This window comes from Haliotis asinina, chromosome 2 (genome assembly GCF_037392515.1).
Source record: "Haliotis asinina isolate JCU_RB_2024 chromosome 2, JCU_Hal_asi_v2, whole genome shotgun sequence".
Taxonomy (NCBI): Eukaryota; Metazoa; Mollusca; class Gastropoda; order Lepetellida; family Haliotidae; genus Haliotis; species Haliotis asinina.
This window is the reverse complement of record NC_090281.1, coordinates 72,192,305-72,213,298: the sequence shown is the minus strand read 5'-3', so window position 1 is coordinate 72,213,298 and position 20,994 is coordinate 72,192,305. Positions and strand designations below refer to the sequence as shown.

The 20,994-nt window shown below is 36.8% G+C and overlaps 1 protein-coding gene across 2 annotated transcripts in view; it reads right to left on the bottom strand.

Moving 5' to 3' along the window:
- Positions 1–930: 930 nt before the first annotated feature.
- LOC137274263 (adenylate cyclase type 9-like) overlaps positions 931–20,994 on the bottom strand; it is a 60,530-nt gene continuing 40,466 nt past the window's right edge. The window contains exons 3-6 of one of the 2 annotated variants that reach the window (XM_067807369.1): positions 19,775–19,902; positions 18,724–18,801; positions 17,333–17,435; positions 931–11,059 (exon numbers count right to left, since the gene is read on the bottom strand). In XM_067807369.1, the coding sequence (XP_067663470.1) occupies positions 9,417–11,059; positions 17,333–17,435; positions 18,724–18,801; positions 19,775–19,902 (1,952 nt within the window). In that variant the 3' untranslated portion in view covers positions 931–9,416. The remainder of the gene's footprint in view (positions 11,060–17,332; positions 17,436–18,723; positions 18,802–19,774; positions 19,903–20,994) is intronic. The other variant, XM_067807370.1, reaches the window with a different exon arrangement.

Below are 20,994 nucleotides of genomic sequence, written 5' to 3'. Positions count from 1 at the left end.
CTTGAAACCCTAACACATTTTCAAGAAATTTTAGTTCGATTTGATACCACAGACCATTTTGCTCTATCAACACTGATTTTGGAAATACTTGAAACGATAACTGTTAACACATATGGTATACTGCATGCTGAATATTGACAGCATCTTTACAATCCGATAGCTGTGACCACTATGCAAATGTCATCTTCATTTGAGATCCAAAATTTCAGTAACGCTGGATGGAAGAGTAATAATTAGCACATCCATAATGCATTCCAAATTTCAGTTCAAATGCATAACTTGATCAAGTTCAATTTGCAATATGGCGAAGGAAAACCAAGTTCTATGGATAGTGAACTTCTTTAATGCAGTGTTGCAATTATTATGAACGTTACTGAGCATGTGCTTGATAACGGTGTTAGCACCTGCACCAAAATGTTGCGCCCATTGCAGTAAAGAAGTTTTGACAATCTATAGAACTTGGTTTTCCTTCATTTATACAACTTCTGAACTGCCTTTCAAAGATATCTTAAGATTTTTGATGCGTTACACATTGGTTACAGTTCCTATGAGCACAGCTGTCACATTCCACAAACATTTCAGTTTGCTGTGCTGACATTCAAGTCCTCAGCTCATCAGAAACATTGCCAATTGCAATGTGTATGTTTATAAACTAGTGTTTACTTTCTCTGAAAGTATGAACATTATGTCCAGATTTCAATTACAAGTTGTCCCTAGACCGATAAGGCATAGAAACGGAGGTCCTGTCATATGGCCTGTCATAACTCTATAGTTCATTGTAGTGCTATGAAGGTGTTGTGGATCTAAATGTCAAAAAAGCATCCATTTTAGCTAGCTAGTTTCCCTGTCCACTTACCCAGACAATCACTGAAGCTGGAACTATGTAGACATTAACAAGTATTTGTAGTATAAGAAAGAAAGTAAACAATATGAGTTTAAACTTCCTTTATTTCATTTCTGAATAAATAAAAACTCTACTTCAAGTAGCCATCAAAAATACAAACATCACCAGACAATTCTACAAACATAAACACCTAGCACTTGCTACAACCGGTACAGATTAACAGTCAACAGGACTACAGTGTAGACTGGGAGTAGCCTTTACAACCAAAAGGACAAATCACCACTTTCAGAGAATTCTGTAAATAACCTTTGCAGTTAGTGCCAAACTAACAAATATACATGATTACAAATAGACAGTTTGAATCACAACTACCCATTTCCAAATCAGGTAATGAAGTATGGGCAGGTTACTCTAATTACCTACCAAATTACCTCCCTTGCCCAAAATGTCCCCCCTCCTCCTTCATGGAAAACATTTCAGCATGAACTCATGCTAATTTCAATTAGCCCCCAAAAGTTCATAATGCTAAGAGTGCCTTATGTTTATAGAGAATGCAAGAGCATCATCACACCATAAGAGAAAAGGTTGTATCTGCATCCTTTGGTTGTATGGCATCCGTCTAAACTTCTACAACATGAATAATCAGACAAGACTTTCAGAAATGTTAGCTTGTGAAATATCAGCAAACATCCCAGTAAGATCAACAAGATTTAAAAAGGTAGAAATTTATAAATGTTAAACGAATTAGTAACAAACAGAAAACTTGTTTGAGCATACAAAGTGTTACATGACTCTTAATCGAAACCAGCATGTATGGAAAAAAGCATGTCAGTTATAGCAGAGTGACAGCCAGAGGGTAACATTTGCTGGCTTATATAAATAATGAAAAGATGATTTGTGTGAACTTGCCAGTTACTATCTGTCATTACTTTCTCAACATTGATAGAATGGGGTTTTTTTTCCATCACTGGTTTTCCAGTCAAACTTTCACTGACATCTCATATGCAGAAACAATACAATCACTGTTCCTATGATATTTCAGTGAAGGTTTACAACATGTGTAATCTAAACAAGGTTTCAAAATCATACAAATGGGTTTAAAAAATTTACTTGGTATCAAGAATGTCAACCTGAATCAATCGTCCCATCAGTAAATCAAAATCAAATTTGATTCAAAACTGATTTAGGTTTTAACCTCATTTTAAACTGATGCACATATCTCAGCCTTTGCACACATGTTGACAGATTATGTAACTGTTATGAAGAGGAAAATATTTATGTTTATTTCACTTCAAAGTATACTGCAAACATCTATTTCTAAAAAACAAATCTCAATATCATTAGTAATGTCATACCTGGTATCTGTGAAAACCATTTTCTAAAGGGAGGAACATATGGATGTCAACTTCTTTATTTATATATACTCTGCTGAGTCGGAGTATATTTTTTTTCACCCCTTCATCAGATGAATGACCTGATATAGGTATAAGACCATGCAGTGGAAGCTGTCAAAACCGGCATCTGTCCAATCCGGCAAGTTGTCAACACCCACATAAAATCTCATTACCATCCATGGCTTGTACATTTATCATCAGCCCTACCATCCGGCTCATTGTCTAAACCGGATTATTTCTTCAGTCCCAATGAGTGACAGTTTAGACAGCTGCCACTGTACTTGGAAATGTCATATTCCTCACATGAGGAAACTGACTTCAATAAACTCTTGCCTCATGCGAATCACGTAACATCCAAATGATGTTCCAAAAAAACATTTCCTAATTTTACGTCCATTAACATTACTCAGAATAATATAAAATACGGCAGAACTGTAATGGAAGAAGACAGCATGTAATGCTGATCCTAACAATTTCCCACTGAAGTTATCAAGACACATGGAATAGACTTGACTGTTGGTACCTTGGTGGACAGCTGAAGCCAGTCGCAAGGGTGTAGAGAAATTCATGTTCAACTCAGTTTTGTACTCAAATTGAACTGAGTAAAGTTTGGTACTCCAGCAGAAGTTATAAAATGTTTTGAGCTAGTACTCTGTTCAGTACAGCTTTCATTAAATAGAATTCTGGTCTGACACAAGCAGCAAAATTTGAACTCTTCCTTTAAGAAATGAACATACTTCCAATGTTGCTGAATGCCTCCTTTGCAGGAACAGCTAGCACTCCAAATGGTAAATTGATAAAATTGTTGGATAGCTTTACTGTTTTTACCGACACTACCCACATGCATCTGCTGGCTAGAGACTGTGAAATGTTTAGGGTGTCACCAGCCAATAGATGCATACTGCCATACGCTAAATATCTACGGCAGAGAGAAGTCGCAGCCGTTCTGGTCTCTGGTTAAATTGAGAAGACCATGCAAATAAATTATTGTTCATGCCCTAAAGACCTCCCAAAGACTCTGACCGGGCTCAAATTGTCTCAAAACACAGGTTTTTCATTTGGCCCTGAACTCTGTGTTGAACAGGTCCTACACATTCTTGAGATCATAGTTATATCATGCTCAAGTTGAGCACAAAAACATGCAAATTAACTTTAATAAAATCTGGATGATCTGAGTACAAAACCATATTTGAGCATGAAATCTTCCTCCATACAATTTTACAACCTCTGGGCCTGGCTTTCTGATGACACTAAAGCTTTAACCCTCCCTGATCATACAAAAGAAGAATTTGAACAGTAGGATCAGTCCTATTTTCCCTGTACAAATACTTCTCTCTTAACATTCAACTCACTCTTAAAGAGTATCAAACCAAAGCTGTGAAAAGTTAGTTGGAAAGAATATTATAAAGAATGAATATACTGCATACTGGATAAACAGATCATAGTATTTCAAACACAACCTAGTGACTGTCAATTCTACTGATACAATAAAGAAAAGTATAGATGTCAATAGTTTCAATGCTGTATATTTACCTTAGTGATTTTTGTTTGGTGACAATTATTCATTTCATGAAGAAAATGCTTGAAATATCAGAAGTCAATATGATTTTTAACCAACCAAAACACAAAAGAATGTAAAACACTGGAGTAACATTTATGTGGCATGCACTCCCTTAAATGAAAAATAAATATGATTTTCACATGCTGGGTTTAAGTAAAATGAGTGTGTGGTGCACAAGATACTGTTGTGAATATTCTATTTGATATCTTTGACATGAATCACAAACACATGCGACTAATTAATACACATAGAAAACCTCCCACATACTTTATTCCTATTTTCAATACTTTTCACAATTTTCATTTTTGAAATATATAACATGATATCATAAAATAATTATTTTTATTTGTGATTACCTCCCTTGATGTTTCCCATCACCTCAAATTTCCCTTCCCTGATGTTGATAACTGGGAACAGAGAACTTTCCTATAACACTAACATGCTTATTAGAAAAGATACAATATTCATTTTCAAAAGCATAATACACCTTCATGATATGATGAATAAATAAGAAATGTCAAAAATACAGTAAATATATATATATATATGTATGTATGTATGTATGTATATGTATGAAATATTACACATACAATGGTTGACTGAGCACAGTGAAGTTCAAGTATATTTACAATAGACCAACAAATACACAAACTAATCAACACAAACGATCAGATCCTTTTCATCAAATATAGAACGTACACTTTATGAAAATGTTTTTACCACACATCCAGGCATTCCAACTCTGAAATCGAAGGATTACTCATAATCGTGTTATTGAGGGGATAACAATGAGCTATAATGTCCAGTTCCACAGTTGCCATGCCAACCAGCACTCAGCTGATGGTACCCACCATTCTAATGTTTGGAGGACCTGGTATTTTTATTCAGGCATTCAAAATACTATGCTTTGGGCTCAAAAATAAATTGCTAGGTGAAAAGCATTCATAAAATTGCATGTTATAAAAGAATGACATGAAATAGATCTGAGGCGATTTCCAGCAGTACTTCATGATCAATGCCTGGAATTGTTTCCTAAATCCCAAAGGAAAGATATGAAATTGAACAACATGCAAGTATCAGACTTAAATTTTTTATGTCAATTGATCTTCCTCCTCCAATGACGCGCTAACTATAAAGACAAATTTCCAATGTTGATGCTGTTCTTTGAAAAACCTCTTATTTGCACATGTCTGATTACCAACCTCTTAAAAATAACTGAGACCCTATTTTCATTATTAAATTGTGGAGACAACTAAAACTGTCTGCCAATCATTGACTTACTATGTCTCATGAGCTTACTGTCAGATACAGATAATTTGTTGACTGCAAAAGTTTAAGACTATCTGCCTACCGTAACTGTCGGACCATCACCTTACCATAACTGTCTGAAAATTAGTTGACAGACAGTGTGTCACAATGAACTGTCATTGTGTCTGACAATCATGTATATATAACCATCTGGCAATCTGTGACGGTATCAGCCTCTTACAATAAATGTATTGAAACAATGTCTGACAATCTGACTGCAATAGTTTCTGACAATAATTTCACTGTGATAACACCTTGAAGTCAGTTGACTGTAACCAACAATCACTTGACTAGGTCACGTAATGAGACATAGCTTCCTTGTGGTAATCTGTCCTAATAATCAATTATCCTTTCATTGGAGGGTGCTCGTAACACAACACAAAACATTAAACAATCATACAAAAAAACTACTTCAACTGGTTATGGTGCCCTGTTAACATGAAAATAATACTCTCTTGGTTTTAAGGAAAAAAAGTCAGGTTCACAGAAACAATGAACATAGAATGGCTAAAGGTCACAACTTCATAAGGTGTACAAGTCAAGTCACTTCACAATATAATACAAAGCCAATATCAATATCTTAACCATTGGTCATAGTAAACATGACTAGTTGAAAGTGGATCACTGATGTAATGGATAACAAATATGGTTCTGATTGACTATTGTTGGAAGATCACCCTTCAAATTCAATGACATATGATCTTAAACCCCTTATCTGACTTATTAGATAAAACTGGTAATTGTTACCATTCATGTGGGAATGAGTGAGTTGTGGTTAACACCTCTTTCAGCAATATTCCAGCAATACCAAAGCAAGAGCTGCCAGCTTCACATACATATACATCAACCTGCCTTGATTTAGACATTAATGTTGTAGTAATGCTATTTGAACTGTCTGCAACTGCTTTAGAACATGAGGATAACATTGCATCATTCACACAAGACGGAAGTACAATAGAAAAATAACATACACAAAACATGACACAAATCTCCAGTTTTAAACTAAATCTTCAGCTCACATGACTCCTGACACTGATGCATCTAAATCACAGGATATATTTGCCACACTGGCCAACAAGGAAGGGGTCAAGCAAGCCGTCTGCTCCAAATAACATTTTGAAACCTGCTTCAAGATCCAGAAGGAACGATACTACCCTTGGAAAAAAATTTAAAACTGCCCTATGGTTGCCACTGAAAGAAGACTGTCCCATATATTGAAAACATTTTCCCTAATATTCTTTATCAGAAACTAAAACTTGAGAGCTAGAGGACTGTTTAAGGATAAGTTCAATGATATAAAAAAATCCAAAGTGATAAAACTGTTGAAGTAACGAAACTTGACCAGACAAACAGTAAATGCCAGATGATATGGTTTGAGGAGTTATGTCCCTTTACAAGTTGCCATCAACTCTGTGCTCTTGTTTTTACATGATGACCATCGCATGACAGTAATTAACACAACTGGAACTACACACTGTGTGACGATGCAATTGATATGTATCTTGATAGTAACAAAACACCTTTAAGGGGACAGGTTTTACTTAGACACCAGCTGATCGACGGTTTTCGAAAGAGGCGATTTACTTGAGTTGAATGGTTAGTACTGGTGTCTTGGATGTTCCCAAAATACACCACTAAGTCAAAGAATCCTCATCCTTGTGATGCTTGTCAATAAACATTTATTGGTTTTGTTCACAAAATTTAACCATCTGGTGTGATCCTCCAATTCAGACAGCAAGACTTGGTATAACAAGGCACACAGCAATATTCCAGTTATATGACAATCACCAGTAAATAATCAAGTTCTGACCAGTCAAACCAGTGATTCATATTATGAACAACCATCCCTACCTACGGAATGCAATGAACCAAGTCTGACCACCAGTAAGTCACCTTCTACAATACACTTTCTAACCGGAATCAACAAATTGCTGCAGCCTAGGCAACTCATATAGGGAGTGTTAACATAGATATGCTGGTATGATATGAAAAGTTGAGAGATTTAGCTACATTTGAAGTGAATATCTTCCAATTGAGCATGCTAACCTTGTTTCACACTCTCTTAAATCAACATATTTACATATGAAGAAAAAATCTTAAAAAGGGAACTTTCTAAAATATCTAAATCTGGTGCTGAAAACACGATCTAGCCAAAATTCTAAAATATCTAAAATAAAGCAACTATAAGTGTAAACTCACAGAAATTAGTTTTAAGAATAACTTCTAAGAACTTTGTAGTTTTCCATACTAAAACTTCCTGAAGCAAAAACAGAAAATATAAATTCAAGAACACAAATCTAAAAACAATCGCACTGAGACGTATTCGTATTGATCTTTTTTCCCATTAAAAAACACATATCCTGAGTTTGTTAGCTTCCCAAATGCATATAAAACATTAAATAAAAGTAAAAACCCATGTTCTGAGAACAGTGAATTATCTGGAATAACAAACCAGGTGCATTTGGCAAACAAACAGTGAAAAATAGGTAATTTGTTCAAAATTAGGACTTTCTGAAGACAAATTTTGTCAACAATTCATTCAAAGCATAAATGCAAAACTCTATCTTGTTTTTCTTGTTCATTGGTTCTGATAGAAGTAAAATGCAAGTCACCTCCGCACTGCATTACCTTTTGCTACTCCAGTATCAACATAACAAATTGTTTTGTTCCAATTTGGGAATTTAACAGCCTCCATGCAGGCATAAAACATTTTCCAGAAATTCTTCTACAAAATAGAACACAGAACTGTACCGGTTATTTCTCATTACATGGATAATTGCCTCAGATACAAATATAGCTCTACCTTTAAACAAAGTTAAATACCTCTTGAAGACACCTTCCAGTCACTGCATACTGAGTTAGATGTCCCCCGAACATCAAATCAAACACTGGCATATTTATACAATACATTGGGACAGTAACTTCTGAATAAGAATTTGATATAATAACAAGTTACAGAACTTCACTTCATATTACCGGTAAACATGTTTGCAGCATACGTCAGCTTAGCAAGGATATAGACGTTGAGGTATGAAAACATGATACTTGTAAGCATGATAAATGCAGTGTAAAAACCACAACAGAGTTTGGGTGTCTGAAGTATCTCTTCTTCTACACAAAGGTAAAAGAATCACATTCATTGTCAAGTAAAAGTGGATTCAGTGACGTAATTATGCTAATATATCACCAACAGATGCTGATGCCAGAATATCTCTTCTGCCAGTTTATATATAGGACTTCCACGCTAAGATCCTTCCTCCGAGTAATTGCTGCCCTATCCAGCAGCTATACAGGACTATCCAGTCTCAGCATCAGTCTAGTAATGCCCAGCCTTTTTTTGATATCATCCAGCCTCACTCTGATGTCTAGCCTCAGTCTGGTATCATCCAGGCTCTATCTGCCTCTGTCTCGTATTATGGAGATAATGAACATGCTGGTAACTGAAGTATTTCATGAAAGTAAATGCAATGACGGACTTGACATATACTTTGAGCTCATATCCTGACAATATATCAAGGAAGGTCAGAGTAAGTGAACTGCTGACCACTTCCAGACTTGTGCCAGTCTGTTGAATACACACATCAACGTACACAAGTTCTACTTGTGTGGTAAGAATACTTGAGTAGACAGACAGACACTGTACGATGCTCCTTGAGGAATACATATCCTGTCACAAACACCATGGATTATATGCTGATCTTGGGCAAGCTTCTGCTTTAGGATCATCCATTTTACATGCTAAGACTCATCATGATTCCTTGCACAGGAATAACTTCAGTTTTTTAAGTGTCAAAGAATGTTGCTGATATGGGAACATCCATCCACCAGTGCCTCTGTCCATGAATTTTAATAAAAATGTTCTTTAGTCGCCTCACTGCCACTCCTGATGTCTATTTTCATTATCTCATTGTTGGCTTCTAAAGTTTGCAACCAGCATTTGTTTGAGATGTTCATGGATCCTGTGACGTAAGATGGCATACGAGGGACCTCACAATCTTCCTCCTTCTCTCACTCAGTGAGCCTGGATGTGGAGTCAGTGGAGCACCGCATACAGTATGATACCCTTGTATCAATACCACTAATCACATAGTCAAAAGTTCAGTCTTTTGAAGCATAACCAACTGTGAGTGGCAAGGTCCAATAAATTCTGTGAGTGATCATCACTGGGTCAGGTACAGTCTTGCTTGTATTTCAGCATTTGCAGTAAACATCACGGGTATCTTCTTCATGTGAAAATCATATCATCAACATCACCAGCAACCATCACATACCCTAGTAACAATCTTGATAATTTAGGTTTGACATCTTCTCATTTCCATTCAGCAGAATCCTTCTTCTTAACAACAAGATATGTCTTCATCTGACCCTTACCTTTCACAGTTATTTCATCTCGGTATTCGAACTCGAACATATCCGCTAAGTAAGTAGCTGTTGACTGCGGCACTTGTATTTTGTTTGCCACGCCTGTGGAATACATTCTACTGGCAATATTGACCGTATCGCCCCAAATGTCATATAACAACTTAGTTGTTCCAATAACCCCTGCAGTTACTTCACCATAATTATATCCAATGTTCAGGATGAATTCAAAATTGAAGATACTCTCGTTAAATCTTGTTACCACATTTTGTAACTCCATGGCAAAGCAAAGCAGGGCGTACAGATGTGCTTTGGGATCTTCATTCTGAGCCCGACTCTGCTCATTGAGTCCTGATGCGGCCATGAAGGTGCTACTGATTGTCTTGATCTTCTCTACATCTTTGTACTGTGGCAGATCAAGAAGTACCTCATAGTCACTGACCAACTCGTTGAGCACCCGCAAATATTCCCTTCCACCTTCATACGACTCATCGTAAAATTCATTGAAGTTGACTATGGCAGCAAAGATGACACCACAGTCCTTGTGGTTCTTGGAATACTTGGATGTTTTCTTGACGATGTCAGAGATGTGCTGTGGGATAATGTTGTGCAGCAGCCAATCTGCTTGATCCTTGTTATCATGCATCTGCTTCTGATCTCGGTCAGCCTGAGCACTGCCATAGAAGCTAAGGCGGTAGCTAATCTCAAATTCTCGATTCATGAACAGGATGAGTAGAAGCAGAAGTATCATATCCAAGATAATCTCATAACGGATGTGGCTTCTTCCTGTGAAGAGGCGACGATAGGTATCATTTCCTACTGGTAAGGGCATGTTCAAGGTGATGTTGGAGGGCGTGACGCTTGCGTTGTAAGTGGCTGAGAGGTTCAAATCAGAATCAAGCGGACAGAGTTCGATGTTCAGGAGGATTAGAAGGATGATGCCAGCTACGGCTGCTACAATGGACTTCAGCCACGAACTCAACATGGTGAAGTTACAGAAGTGAAGAATAGACACAACAATACAGAAACACAGGAAATAATCCCTGTCCCTCTGGTCATGAATCACCGTACACGACAAGTTGGAATAGACAGCAACAGCAGGCAGACTTGCTACGAGGGCCCCAAGGAAGTTACGGAAGTACCAGCCAGACACTAGCTGCATGACAGTCTCGAACTGTTCAGCCTTGTCCTGACTGATAATCACTTGTACCAAGACCAGGATCTCAATGACCAGCGCAATACAAAACACGATTATCCATGGCAGCTCACAACCAAACATAACAAAGCAACAGACAGAGATGATAGTGAAGACGATGAGAGACACGATGATCTCCAGTAACGAGTGGTAGCGTGGCGATGCCGTGGCTTCTTCCCGGAACAGCTGGCTCTCGAGGTAATGGTCCCGGTAATCTTCCTCCAGTTCACTGTGGTTGAAGCTCAGTGTGCACTTGTTGATTGGGGGCTGATAGAAGAACTCCTTATTTGTCACGTCTTGTTGTAGGCATTTGATGATTTGTTTATCATTTTGGTCACGGATGCGGCGTATCTTTGTCCAGGTTTCATTCATTGGTGTTGTACTTGGGTCATCCACGTCTGCAAAATGGAAATAAATATGCATGTTATCAGTGGCATTAATAGTCTTTTTATTCAAACAAATATTTTGGATTAATAAATTAGAAATTAGCTTAATCTATGACAAAGCAAGACTACAAAAATAAGAATGCTAAATTATTTGGTAAATAAGAAGTTAAATAATTAAGACAGATGAATTACTAAAAAGAATAATTAAGAAAACAAATAATAATATTAAGTTACACTACACAAAGTTCCAAAACAAGCCTTTAATATCAACAGAAAAAATATGTCTGCTTATACTTCCCAATATATCCTATACATAAAAATTTCTTTTTCAGCTTTTTTCTAGCTTCCACACTGTTCCGGGAAAATAATAAACAAGAAATTGGATTTTGCTGAAAATTTTCTTTCAAGATGTCAACATTCCCACAGAAACATCTGATTGGCTGTATCAGCATAATTAAATGCATCTCAGGTATCTTTTCATTTCTGAATTGTCGAAGAATCATAAGCTCAATGCCAACATTGAAATTGTAAACTTTCAATCTAAAAATCCATCTCTATTTCTTGAAATACCACATTTGTCAGTCATCCATGCCTTAACAAAACCTCACATTTTCATACTGACATTACAAATAGAATGTCAAACATTCAATACAAAAATATCATTTAAGTCTTAACAAGTTTCCAAATATCACGAGTTTCTTGGACAATAATGAAGAGTCAAATTCCACACAAATGGATCATAATGTAGAAATTGATTTTCTCGTATGCTCAATGATTCAACTCAGCAGCCACATCTTACTACTACCAAAGGGTTAAATTATGAATTTGTAAAAGATGCTTTATCATTTCTCATGTCAACATTAAGAGATTATTAACAACAACATCAAATTCTATCAAATTTCTACAGTTAATCTGACATGGTAATGTTTATCTGTAGTAACGTGACTGAGACAGTTGTCCTGTGACATGTTTTGAGAAGTAACTATCACCTCGGGTGTAAACGGAAGTGAAGGATTAAGAATACTAAATCAGGAGATGAGGCATCAGTGAGAGAGAGACTGAGTTTAGTTTCACGCCATTTTTGGCAAAATTCCAGAAACACCACATTGTACCAAATTTTTGGAATTGAACCCATGTCTTCGGTCTGTAACCACTTGGCTGTCCCACCGCCACTATCAGAAATGATGACAGAGACCATGGTATTCACCCTCAAGGAATGTTTGTATTGGAATGTTGACACTTGGATTTAATCGTAGTTGTAAGCAGACATATTCATTTGGGATGTTACGATAGTGAGGTCAAAGTATTGTGGACAAAAGATCAGCACCATTGTTCCATTAATCATACCAGCTTCCAAATATTATCGACCACGTTTCCCATAATAAGTGCCTATGACACTGAGGCTGGTTTGTTTAACGCCACACTCAACAATATTCCAGCAATATGGCAGCAGTTTGCAAATAACTGAGTCTGATCCATACAATCCAGTGACAAAAATCATGAGCATCGATTTATGCAACTGAGATACAATGTGTCAACCAAGTCAGCAATCTGATCCTTTTAGTCACCTCTTGAAACAAGCATGGGTTGCTGAGGACACAGGGTGGTCATCATCAGAGATAAGTAGACAACTTAGTTCAAGAAATTTAACTACTACATATGAGGCAACTATTCTCCACTATTCTTTTCTTCAAATAATCTTAAACATTAACTTTGTATAAGTCTAGGGGTGTTTAGAAGGGTAATGAGCTAAATGTGCCAAATTCAGTAACTAAGAAAACATAAAAACTCAAGAATAGATGGATTTTTCAAAGATTAAAAGTTAATTCTGAAAATGTTCATAACTGGAACTGTTTTTTCATTCATCCTTTCTTTCATAAAATCCTTAGGTAGTTCATCCTATTCCTATTTTTTTTCATCCCAGTTTTTTAATTCTTAAGTCATGCAGGTAGTAATACTACAATAATTCCAACTTGAGACTTTGGGCAAAACATTCAAAGAAACTTGTCCCTGAGCAGGTTGATATACATTCCTGCCAATCTATAGCAAACATATTTCAAACCCTCACAATCAGATAGTTGTTAAACCAGGAGTCCCATGAACTGAATCATTTTATCATGATCCAACTAGCCCTGATCATTGCAAGCTGATAATTCAATATGAGTCTTAAATCCTGGTAAACTTGCTTTACATTTGTTAGGACTGTATGCCACAATACAATGCTCCATATCATAACATCCCCGGAGTAAAACACCCATTTACGGTTAGCCACACTTTATCTCACACATAATAAAGTCAGCTGAGAATGCCCGTCCGATACCATTATCATGCACCCCTGAAAAGACACACAGACTGAGAACATGCAAACAATAAAAAGCAGAAAACAACAAAAAAATAACACAGGTCATGCAAAGTGATAAAGGCACAATGTCACACATTTTCAACAATATTTCGGCCTGTTTTATGCATATTTGGGCATTTGCACTCACTTTAGCTTCTTACTGAAGCAAGAAAAGACTTATTACTCCTTACAACTTGACTGAAATCAATAATTACAATTTGGTAAACAGCTTCCAAACAGAGAACACTTGACACACATGGAATGTAAACAACTGTTCCATGCATTGAAAACTATTGCACGCGGTGTTGTTGGTGTTTGCCGAACTGGTTTCAATCACAGGTTGTATATGGGATATTTCTAGAGAGTGCTCCAAGAGACACAGTTCTTTTGGGTTCGCATGAAATAATGTTCAGCCGGTAGAGGACACAAGAGTTGATTTAATGCAATGTTGTGTTAATTTGTGCAATCTTTTTAATCAAAATATGTTATTTTTTTCCAGAATAAATTTTATGGTAGCTTTGTTGGGGGCTGATAGTTAATATCATTGAGAGAAATACACTGTTTATGTTTAGAAAAGTGTGGTGCAGTATAGTGCCTTTAAATGTGAGTCCTTTCACAATCTACTTTTGACTATATCACTTGTCACAGCCTTGCAATTCAGACATCAGATCTACAAGGTCACACAACAATATAAACTGACAGAAACACCACAGCCATCACACAATACGCTTAATACTCATGAGTTGAAGCATTGTAGGTGATGTATGATTCTGAATCAAATTCTAATGCTTTTGAGGCTTCAATTAACGGATTTAAATCCTGTTTCATTAGTTCCTGAAAAATTTCCCTATGAAGGCCCCTATTACTGAAATAAATAAACTGAATCGTTAAACTGAAAACAGATTCGAAATTGTATCACTATGAAACAACAAGTATAATCTGTGAATTGAAAAATGAAAAATGAGGCATCTGAAATACACATTACACTCAACATGATACTATTTTATTGCTATGTGGATCTCTAGTCTTAAAACTAAGTTATTTTATTCACTCTCAGCAATCTTGTCAGGCCTTCGACCTTTCATCCAGATCTGATCTGTTCTTACAGAAAATTTACATTTTCAACAATTCCACGTAAAATCTAAAATATATAAAATCGTCTGAAAGAAGAACTATCATTACTACATCCCTTCACTAAAAAGCATCGTTTCCAGATTCCTGTCCATTTTCCATATTCTTAAACACTAAATTAAAGTTATATCAGCCTAAGCATTATGTTCCAGTCAAAATCATATACATTGTTAGTCACTGCTTGGACATATATTTTGGGTATGTTAAGGGAGACAATTCATTAGTGCTGAGCCCTGAACAAAGGGAGGCAACTAGTAGACATGCATGTCCAGAGGGCGCTACAACAGGAGTGGAAGTAGACTAGTTGGTTAGTATGCGTGCACGTAGCCTGTTAAAGTGGCAACCTTTCACTGCTCCGAGATTGCCTGGTTTGCCTTCTGAGGTCTGAGAAGATGATTTAGAAGCACAGGTAACGTTATTGTTTAGATGGGATGTGGAAGGTCGGCAGGGTTTAGTCACATGATCAGATGCCGATGAACGCGAGTCTACACAGCAAAACAGGCGAGAGAGACTGGTTTGGTTAAACGATTTACCTGCACAGAAATAAAAACCAAAACAAATGAAAATAAAAAACAATCAAAGTTATGTTCAGTCATGAAAGAGATATATGTGAATGATAGTATACAGTTAGAGACCAACACAAAAACATAAATCATAAACAGACATGAGAAGCCAGAACATAAAACAAAACAAAACTGAAAAAATGCTGATTTGGTTTATGGCAACCCTTTTGGGGGATGACATCTCTTTCTGGTGAAAATTCTCACCTGTTCAATCAATTCTTTATCAAGATACAACCATGTCTTTAACAGAACAAACACAAGTTCAATGCTGTCCACTGTAGAGACTAGCATCAATTTGGAACTGTGATGTGTGTTTGCAACATGGGAATTTTATGATTATCACGGTCTCTACTTCAAAGTAATGGCTTCCCAAACCTGACATCTTCATACTGGTTGTGATACAGTACATTCCTCAATCACCCATGGAGACCGACAGCCATGTTGGCTCGTTTCATATCAATAAACCTAGGCTTGGTTCCTGCAAAAGGGATGCTGTTTCAACCAATGACCATTCAGTATTGCCTTGAAACAATGGCACCATATCATGCTCAACAACATGTGCCTCAGCCTTACTTCCTCTAAACACTGCTTTAGAGATAGGCAATTGTAGGGTTTGCATAGAGTTCATGCATGGAGTAGGTTTCTTTTGATCTTCCTTGGCTTCATTTTCATTAGCTGACAATAGACAGCAAGACCAAACAGATACCATGTCATCATGGGTGATGGAGTAACACTGTGGGAACCTTTCTTTGATGACTGTTATAAATCCTGTGTGATTAATGACTTCATATAGAAGAGGTCTTTGTGCATGCCATATAGGAATAACATAGAACAAGTATCATGCAAATATATTTAGAGTTATTGAAACATTTTTTTAGAGAAACATGCAAAAGTTAAGGATATATACATATATACTGAAATGATAGACAATACATGCTTATATAAAAATAATAGATCATTATGCATGTACATATTGACTGATCATGGGTCTCCAATCAAGAAAGGACATTTACAAATTGCAGAATGAGTGAGTAGGTATGGTTTTACACTGTTTTAAGCAGTATTCTAGCAATATAACAGCAGGGGACACCAGAAATAGGTCTTACACATTGCACCCATGTGGGCAATCGAACCCGGGTCATCAGCATAATGAGTGAATGCTTTAACCACTAGGCAACCTCAGCACCCCTACACATTGCAGAAAGTACCACTGTGGCGATCTGCAGCTTAGCTGCAAATTCTGCAGAACCTTATGCTTCAACTTTGATTGACCATCTCAAATAATGATTCATCACTGGTCAACGGTTTATAAGATTCTGCATTTACAGACATGGCTGATGACTTTATGCAAATCAAATTGCATTTAGTACAACGAGAAAGAATCATGTTGAAATATTTAATACTGCAGACTTCCAGAGATTTTCTACTACATAAAGAACAGCCCAATATTACATTTAAAGAATATTACATAGGTAAAATATTCCAGATATGCATAAATGGGCACGTGTACAGAGCTATCACACAATCTGGCTCATGGTTGTATTTTCATTTACTATACCATAAAAGGATGAAGAATGGTTGAACATAGTTTTCAACATGGCAGCTCCAACAGCAATAAACAAATGAACTAACCAGTATCCACTGGAAAACTTAAAAAGACATCATATAATTTACTGACATGGCTGCCATTGTCGCTATATTTGGATTTCAACAGTGACTGATGTCAGGTCTGAGAAATGACCGTTCCTTGATCACCTTTTCCCTCTCTCGTTTCAAAACAGTATTTTTTTAACTTATGACCAGTAACAGAAAGCTTGCATCCCAGGTTTAGGTGAGCAAAAAATTAGTCCAACCTCCCGCCTAAAATATAAACCCTCATGGTGTATTTCTAGTCTATGACTGTATCAGCAAAATACCATAAGCTAGTAGGAGGACTGTCACGTTTCAATAACAAGTCTTAAATTAATAAGCATGAATTATTGATGATTCTACCCAACTATCTATTCCTTTCAGATATCCTGCTCCAAAGAAACTATTTTCTATCTCCTATTTTCAAACACAACTTTCCACCTACCAGTACATCATTTCAGTATGGTCATATCTTAGTACTATTCTTCATTAACTTGATACCAGACTATAAGTAATCATAAACCACTTTGGATGGAGTAAGTTCTACTGCAGTATTTCCAGTTTGTAGTGCAACAAGTATCCACCAATGGAAAATGCCCCTGATCAGTGACCGCCACAAACCTTCTTCAGGAATACGGTCCACTGAGGTTGTGCTGGCAAAGAAACCACTGCTGTGTCTGCGGCCCAGCAAGGCAGTTGGCGTCACTCCGTTAATTTCTGGCGCCTAGAAGGATGGACAAAAACAATTAGTACTGAAGAAAGAAAATTATGTACATGGCAACCTTTCCACATGACGTGTACACATTTCAGAAGTGTGGCATCAAACAACAAACCCTTCTTCAATTGACTTTTTTGTTATGTGAAAGCACTGAACACGTTATGCAAGTGTGTCCATAATTGCCACAGTTCAACCATCAGAAAATGGGTACCATATCATTACTATTATCCTTGTTCAGAGGAATATAGGAGAAATATGTTGGAATATACTGCTTGTAACTTGTGACTGCTTCCACTAGCTTAGGTCGTGCTGGTTGGACAGTGCTAGTGACTGAGATGTCATGCTGAAGCTTAACATGGATGCCCATCCAACACAGCATACTGACAAGTCCTCGTTATGTGCAGAGGGGCAGCCTATTGGTCAAAGTATTTGCTCGTCTGGTTAAAGATCTGGGATTGATTCCCCAATTAGATACAATATGTGAAGCCCATTTCTGGTGTCCCCCATCGTGATACTGCTGGAATATTTTTTGAAGTGGCATAAAACTCACTCAATTCATGCATTGTGGATAAGCAGGCCAGATAGTAAGAGCCACCTGTTAATGTCTCTTAGCATAATGCAGCCGTGGATTCGAAATAACAGACTTTCCTTCTCTCTGAGCAGAGGTTCTACTCTATCCACAAGATCACAGACACAGACTGATTTGGAAGGTCTTTTGTGCAGTTTTGTAGTTACAAACATCTACAAATACCCTGATGTCACTTTAATGTTTCTTACATCGGTTTTCAGTCAGAACTAAATCCATTTTCATTTCATTCTGTCTGTCAGTATTTCAACAAAAGCAGGACATGTCGTTACTGTTAACAATTAGTCTCTGAATATATAAATAAGCCCCAGTGAGATGGCTGATTCAGCACCTGTTGAAATCATGACTTGCTTCATCCATTCCCGTTTCAGGGAGGGTTAGGTAGTAGGGAAATAATGTGGGTCTGGGACTGTGAGACAGACGAGGCAGTAGGCAAAAATAATGTGTTTCAGGGCCTAGATTTTGGAAGCTCTTTTAGCATTAAGATAGTCTTAAATCAATGTTAATGTATGTTACTAACTTTTTTCCACATTTATTTGTCGTCACTGTATGGGCATACCATCAAGGACAATCCTGACGCATCAATAATGTATTCATTCCATCCCCATGCCTGATCAGTAATCACAGTTGGCACCATTATACTCATTGAATGTGCACATGTGGATTTGGGGGATTTTTTTTATCAACTTCTACAATAAGAGGACATACCTCCCTGTCAGGTTGGTGGGATGTAGCTGTGACAGAGTTGTCTCCTCCTGAGGCTGGGTCAGCCGCAGGCTTGGCCTGCTGAAAAACAAAACATACCATGTAAGACATGAAGCAGACTACGCTAATAGTGAAATGGTAAGCTCTTACCACAGTACAGGTCGGTCCATTTAGGTCTGGTATATGAGATATTATCAGATTATTATTATTATTGCAGACAACTGACAATCAGAGTCAAACCTTACATTGTAAATAAATTAAAAAAAACATAACCATATTGAACGAGCAAAACTGTCACTTTATGACTAGACAGAAATAGTCTACATAACCGAAAATACTGACTTTATGAATTGCATTACAGTATACTGAACCAAAGACAAAATACCGCAGTTCTATGAAACTTTGATAGAAACAAACAGCTGGCGTAAATTGAAAAGGAACCACGTATTCCTGAACCTTCTTTATTTTCAGTGTTGATCCGTAATGATCTGGGTTAGAATTGATGTTCAGGAAACCATGCTTCTCAAGAGACTTAACAGGATTGGGTGGGCAGACATGGTTGACACGTCATCATATCATATCCCATATAGATCGATGCTCATGCTGTTGGTCACTGGACTGTTCGATGCAGACTTGATTATTTCTAGGACGAGGCAATATAGTGTGATGTCTGTCAGCCAACCAACCAACATTTAGAGAGTTAGTCTGACAGGCAGAACCATGCCAAAGACAGATTGGTCTTGTGAAGCTGGTGCATTTGGTCGTGGAAACATTGAGGAACTGATACTGAAAATCTCTCTTTTCAGATATATAGCTTATAATACCTCACTGATGAAAAATGTGCGTGTTGTCAGCTTAAGTACTTCAATTTGACCATCAAATCCTTTAAGTGTTGTTACATGCATAGGTTTCTAAAAGCCTATTCTAACCTGGAATCAAATAGACGAGTGAGCCACCTTTAATGGCTTGGTTTCATTATACCACTAAACAGAACATGACAGTATCTAATACTTCTACAACTGTAAAACCCCACGTCCTTGTAACAACCTCCCACCTTCTCTGTCTCGGGGGTGCTGCCATCTTCTATTGGAATGACAGTGCTGTTGGATGTCTGAGCAGGTTCAGCCTCGGGGCTCGTCCCTTCCTTCTTCTTTGGGCCCAGAATGAAGTAGGTCCGGATATCTAAAACAACCATCACATGTGGAAATACACGTTATTACGGTATAAATGGATCACAATGATCAGCAATACATATATGTGTTGTTTCTTCAGTTAATCACAAGTGCAAGAATGAAACTGAGATCAAACTCATGCTAAACTATCCTTATAATGAACTCAAGGACATAACAAACTGTGTATTTCCTGGATACTCACTGCAGACTTTAGATGAAACGCATATAACAAATTACAGTTATAATTAACAAAAATTAGTGATCTGCAAGTGTTTATTAGAACAGTTTACGGAAACACACGAATAGATCATAATCGGTAAATGTACCAGTTTGTAAAACAATTTCAACAGCAGTTGCCGAGCAAGGCTGTAAATATCAACAGTAACCATACTTGACCTCAGATTAAACCATGTAAATACATTCAGTGTCATCACTGTCAGCATCATAAATTTCCAGCTTCATTGGTTTCTGGTTAACGAGTCAGGAATTGCATTTTATAGAGACTTACATTTCAAAGAAAAACAAACAAACAAACAAAACAAAAAACCCCAAAAGAATTGACGTTCTGCTCTCCACTATTAACTAAACATATACCTAATTTCATCACATTTTGAACAACCCCAACCGAGTTAATGTAGAGAAGATAATATCTGAATATTTGGCTAGTCCAATTTTATATCTTGCTTTACGAATACTTCTGTCATATATTTCCAAGAATAAAAAAAAAATTAAAATATTTTTTTCCCGGTCAAAAAATCAAATCCTAATGTTTTCATTGGCCAAAAATGTAAACTTACTAGACATTTTTTTTAGATTGTTTTTTGTCCCATACATACTTCATATATTACCAAAAGTAAAATACTTTGAGCAATTGGAAGGAATATTATTTTGATTGCTGATTTTAATTCTATTTTTATTTTTTTCTCTCTTGCTGTTAGGTTTTCTGAGGACAAAAATCCATAAAACAAGAAATAAAATTCGTCTGGCCTTAGAAGGAAAACCATTAACACTAAGTTCAATCTGACCTCAGAGATTATGTAGGAGAGTGTCAACACAGCTCTAATATCAATGGAACTATTGACTATCATGTTATCTTCCACAG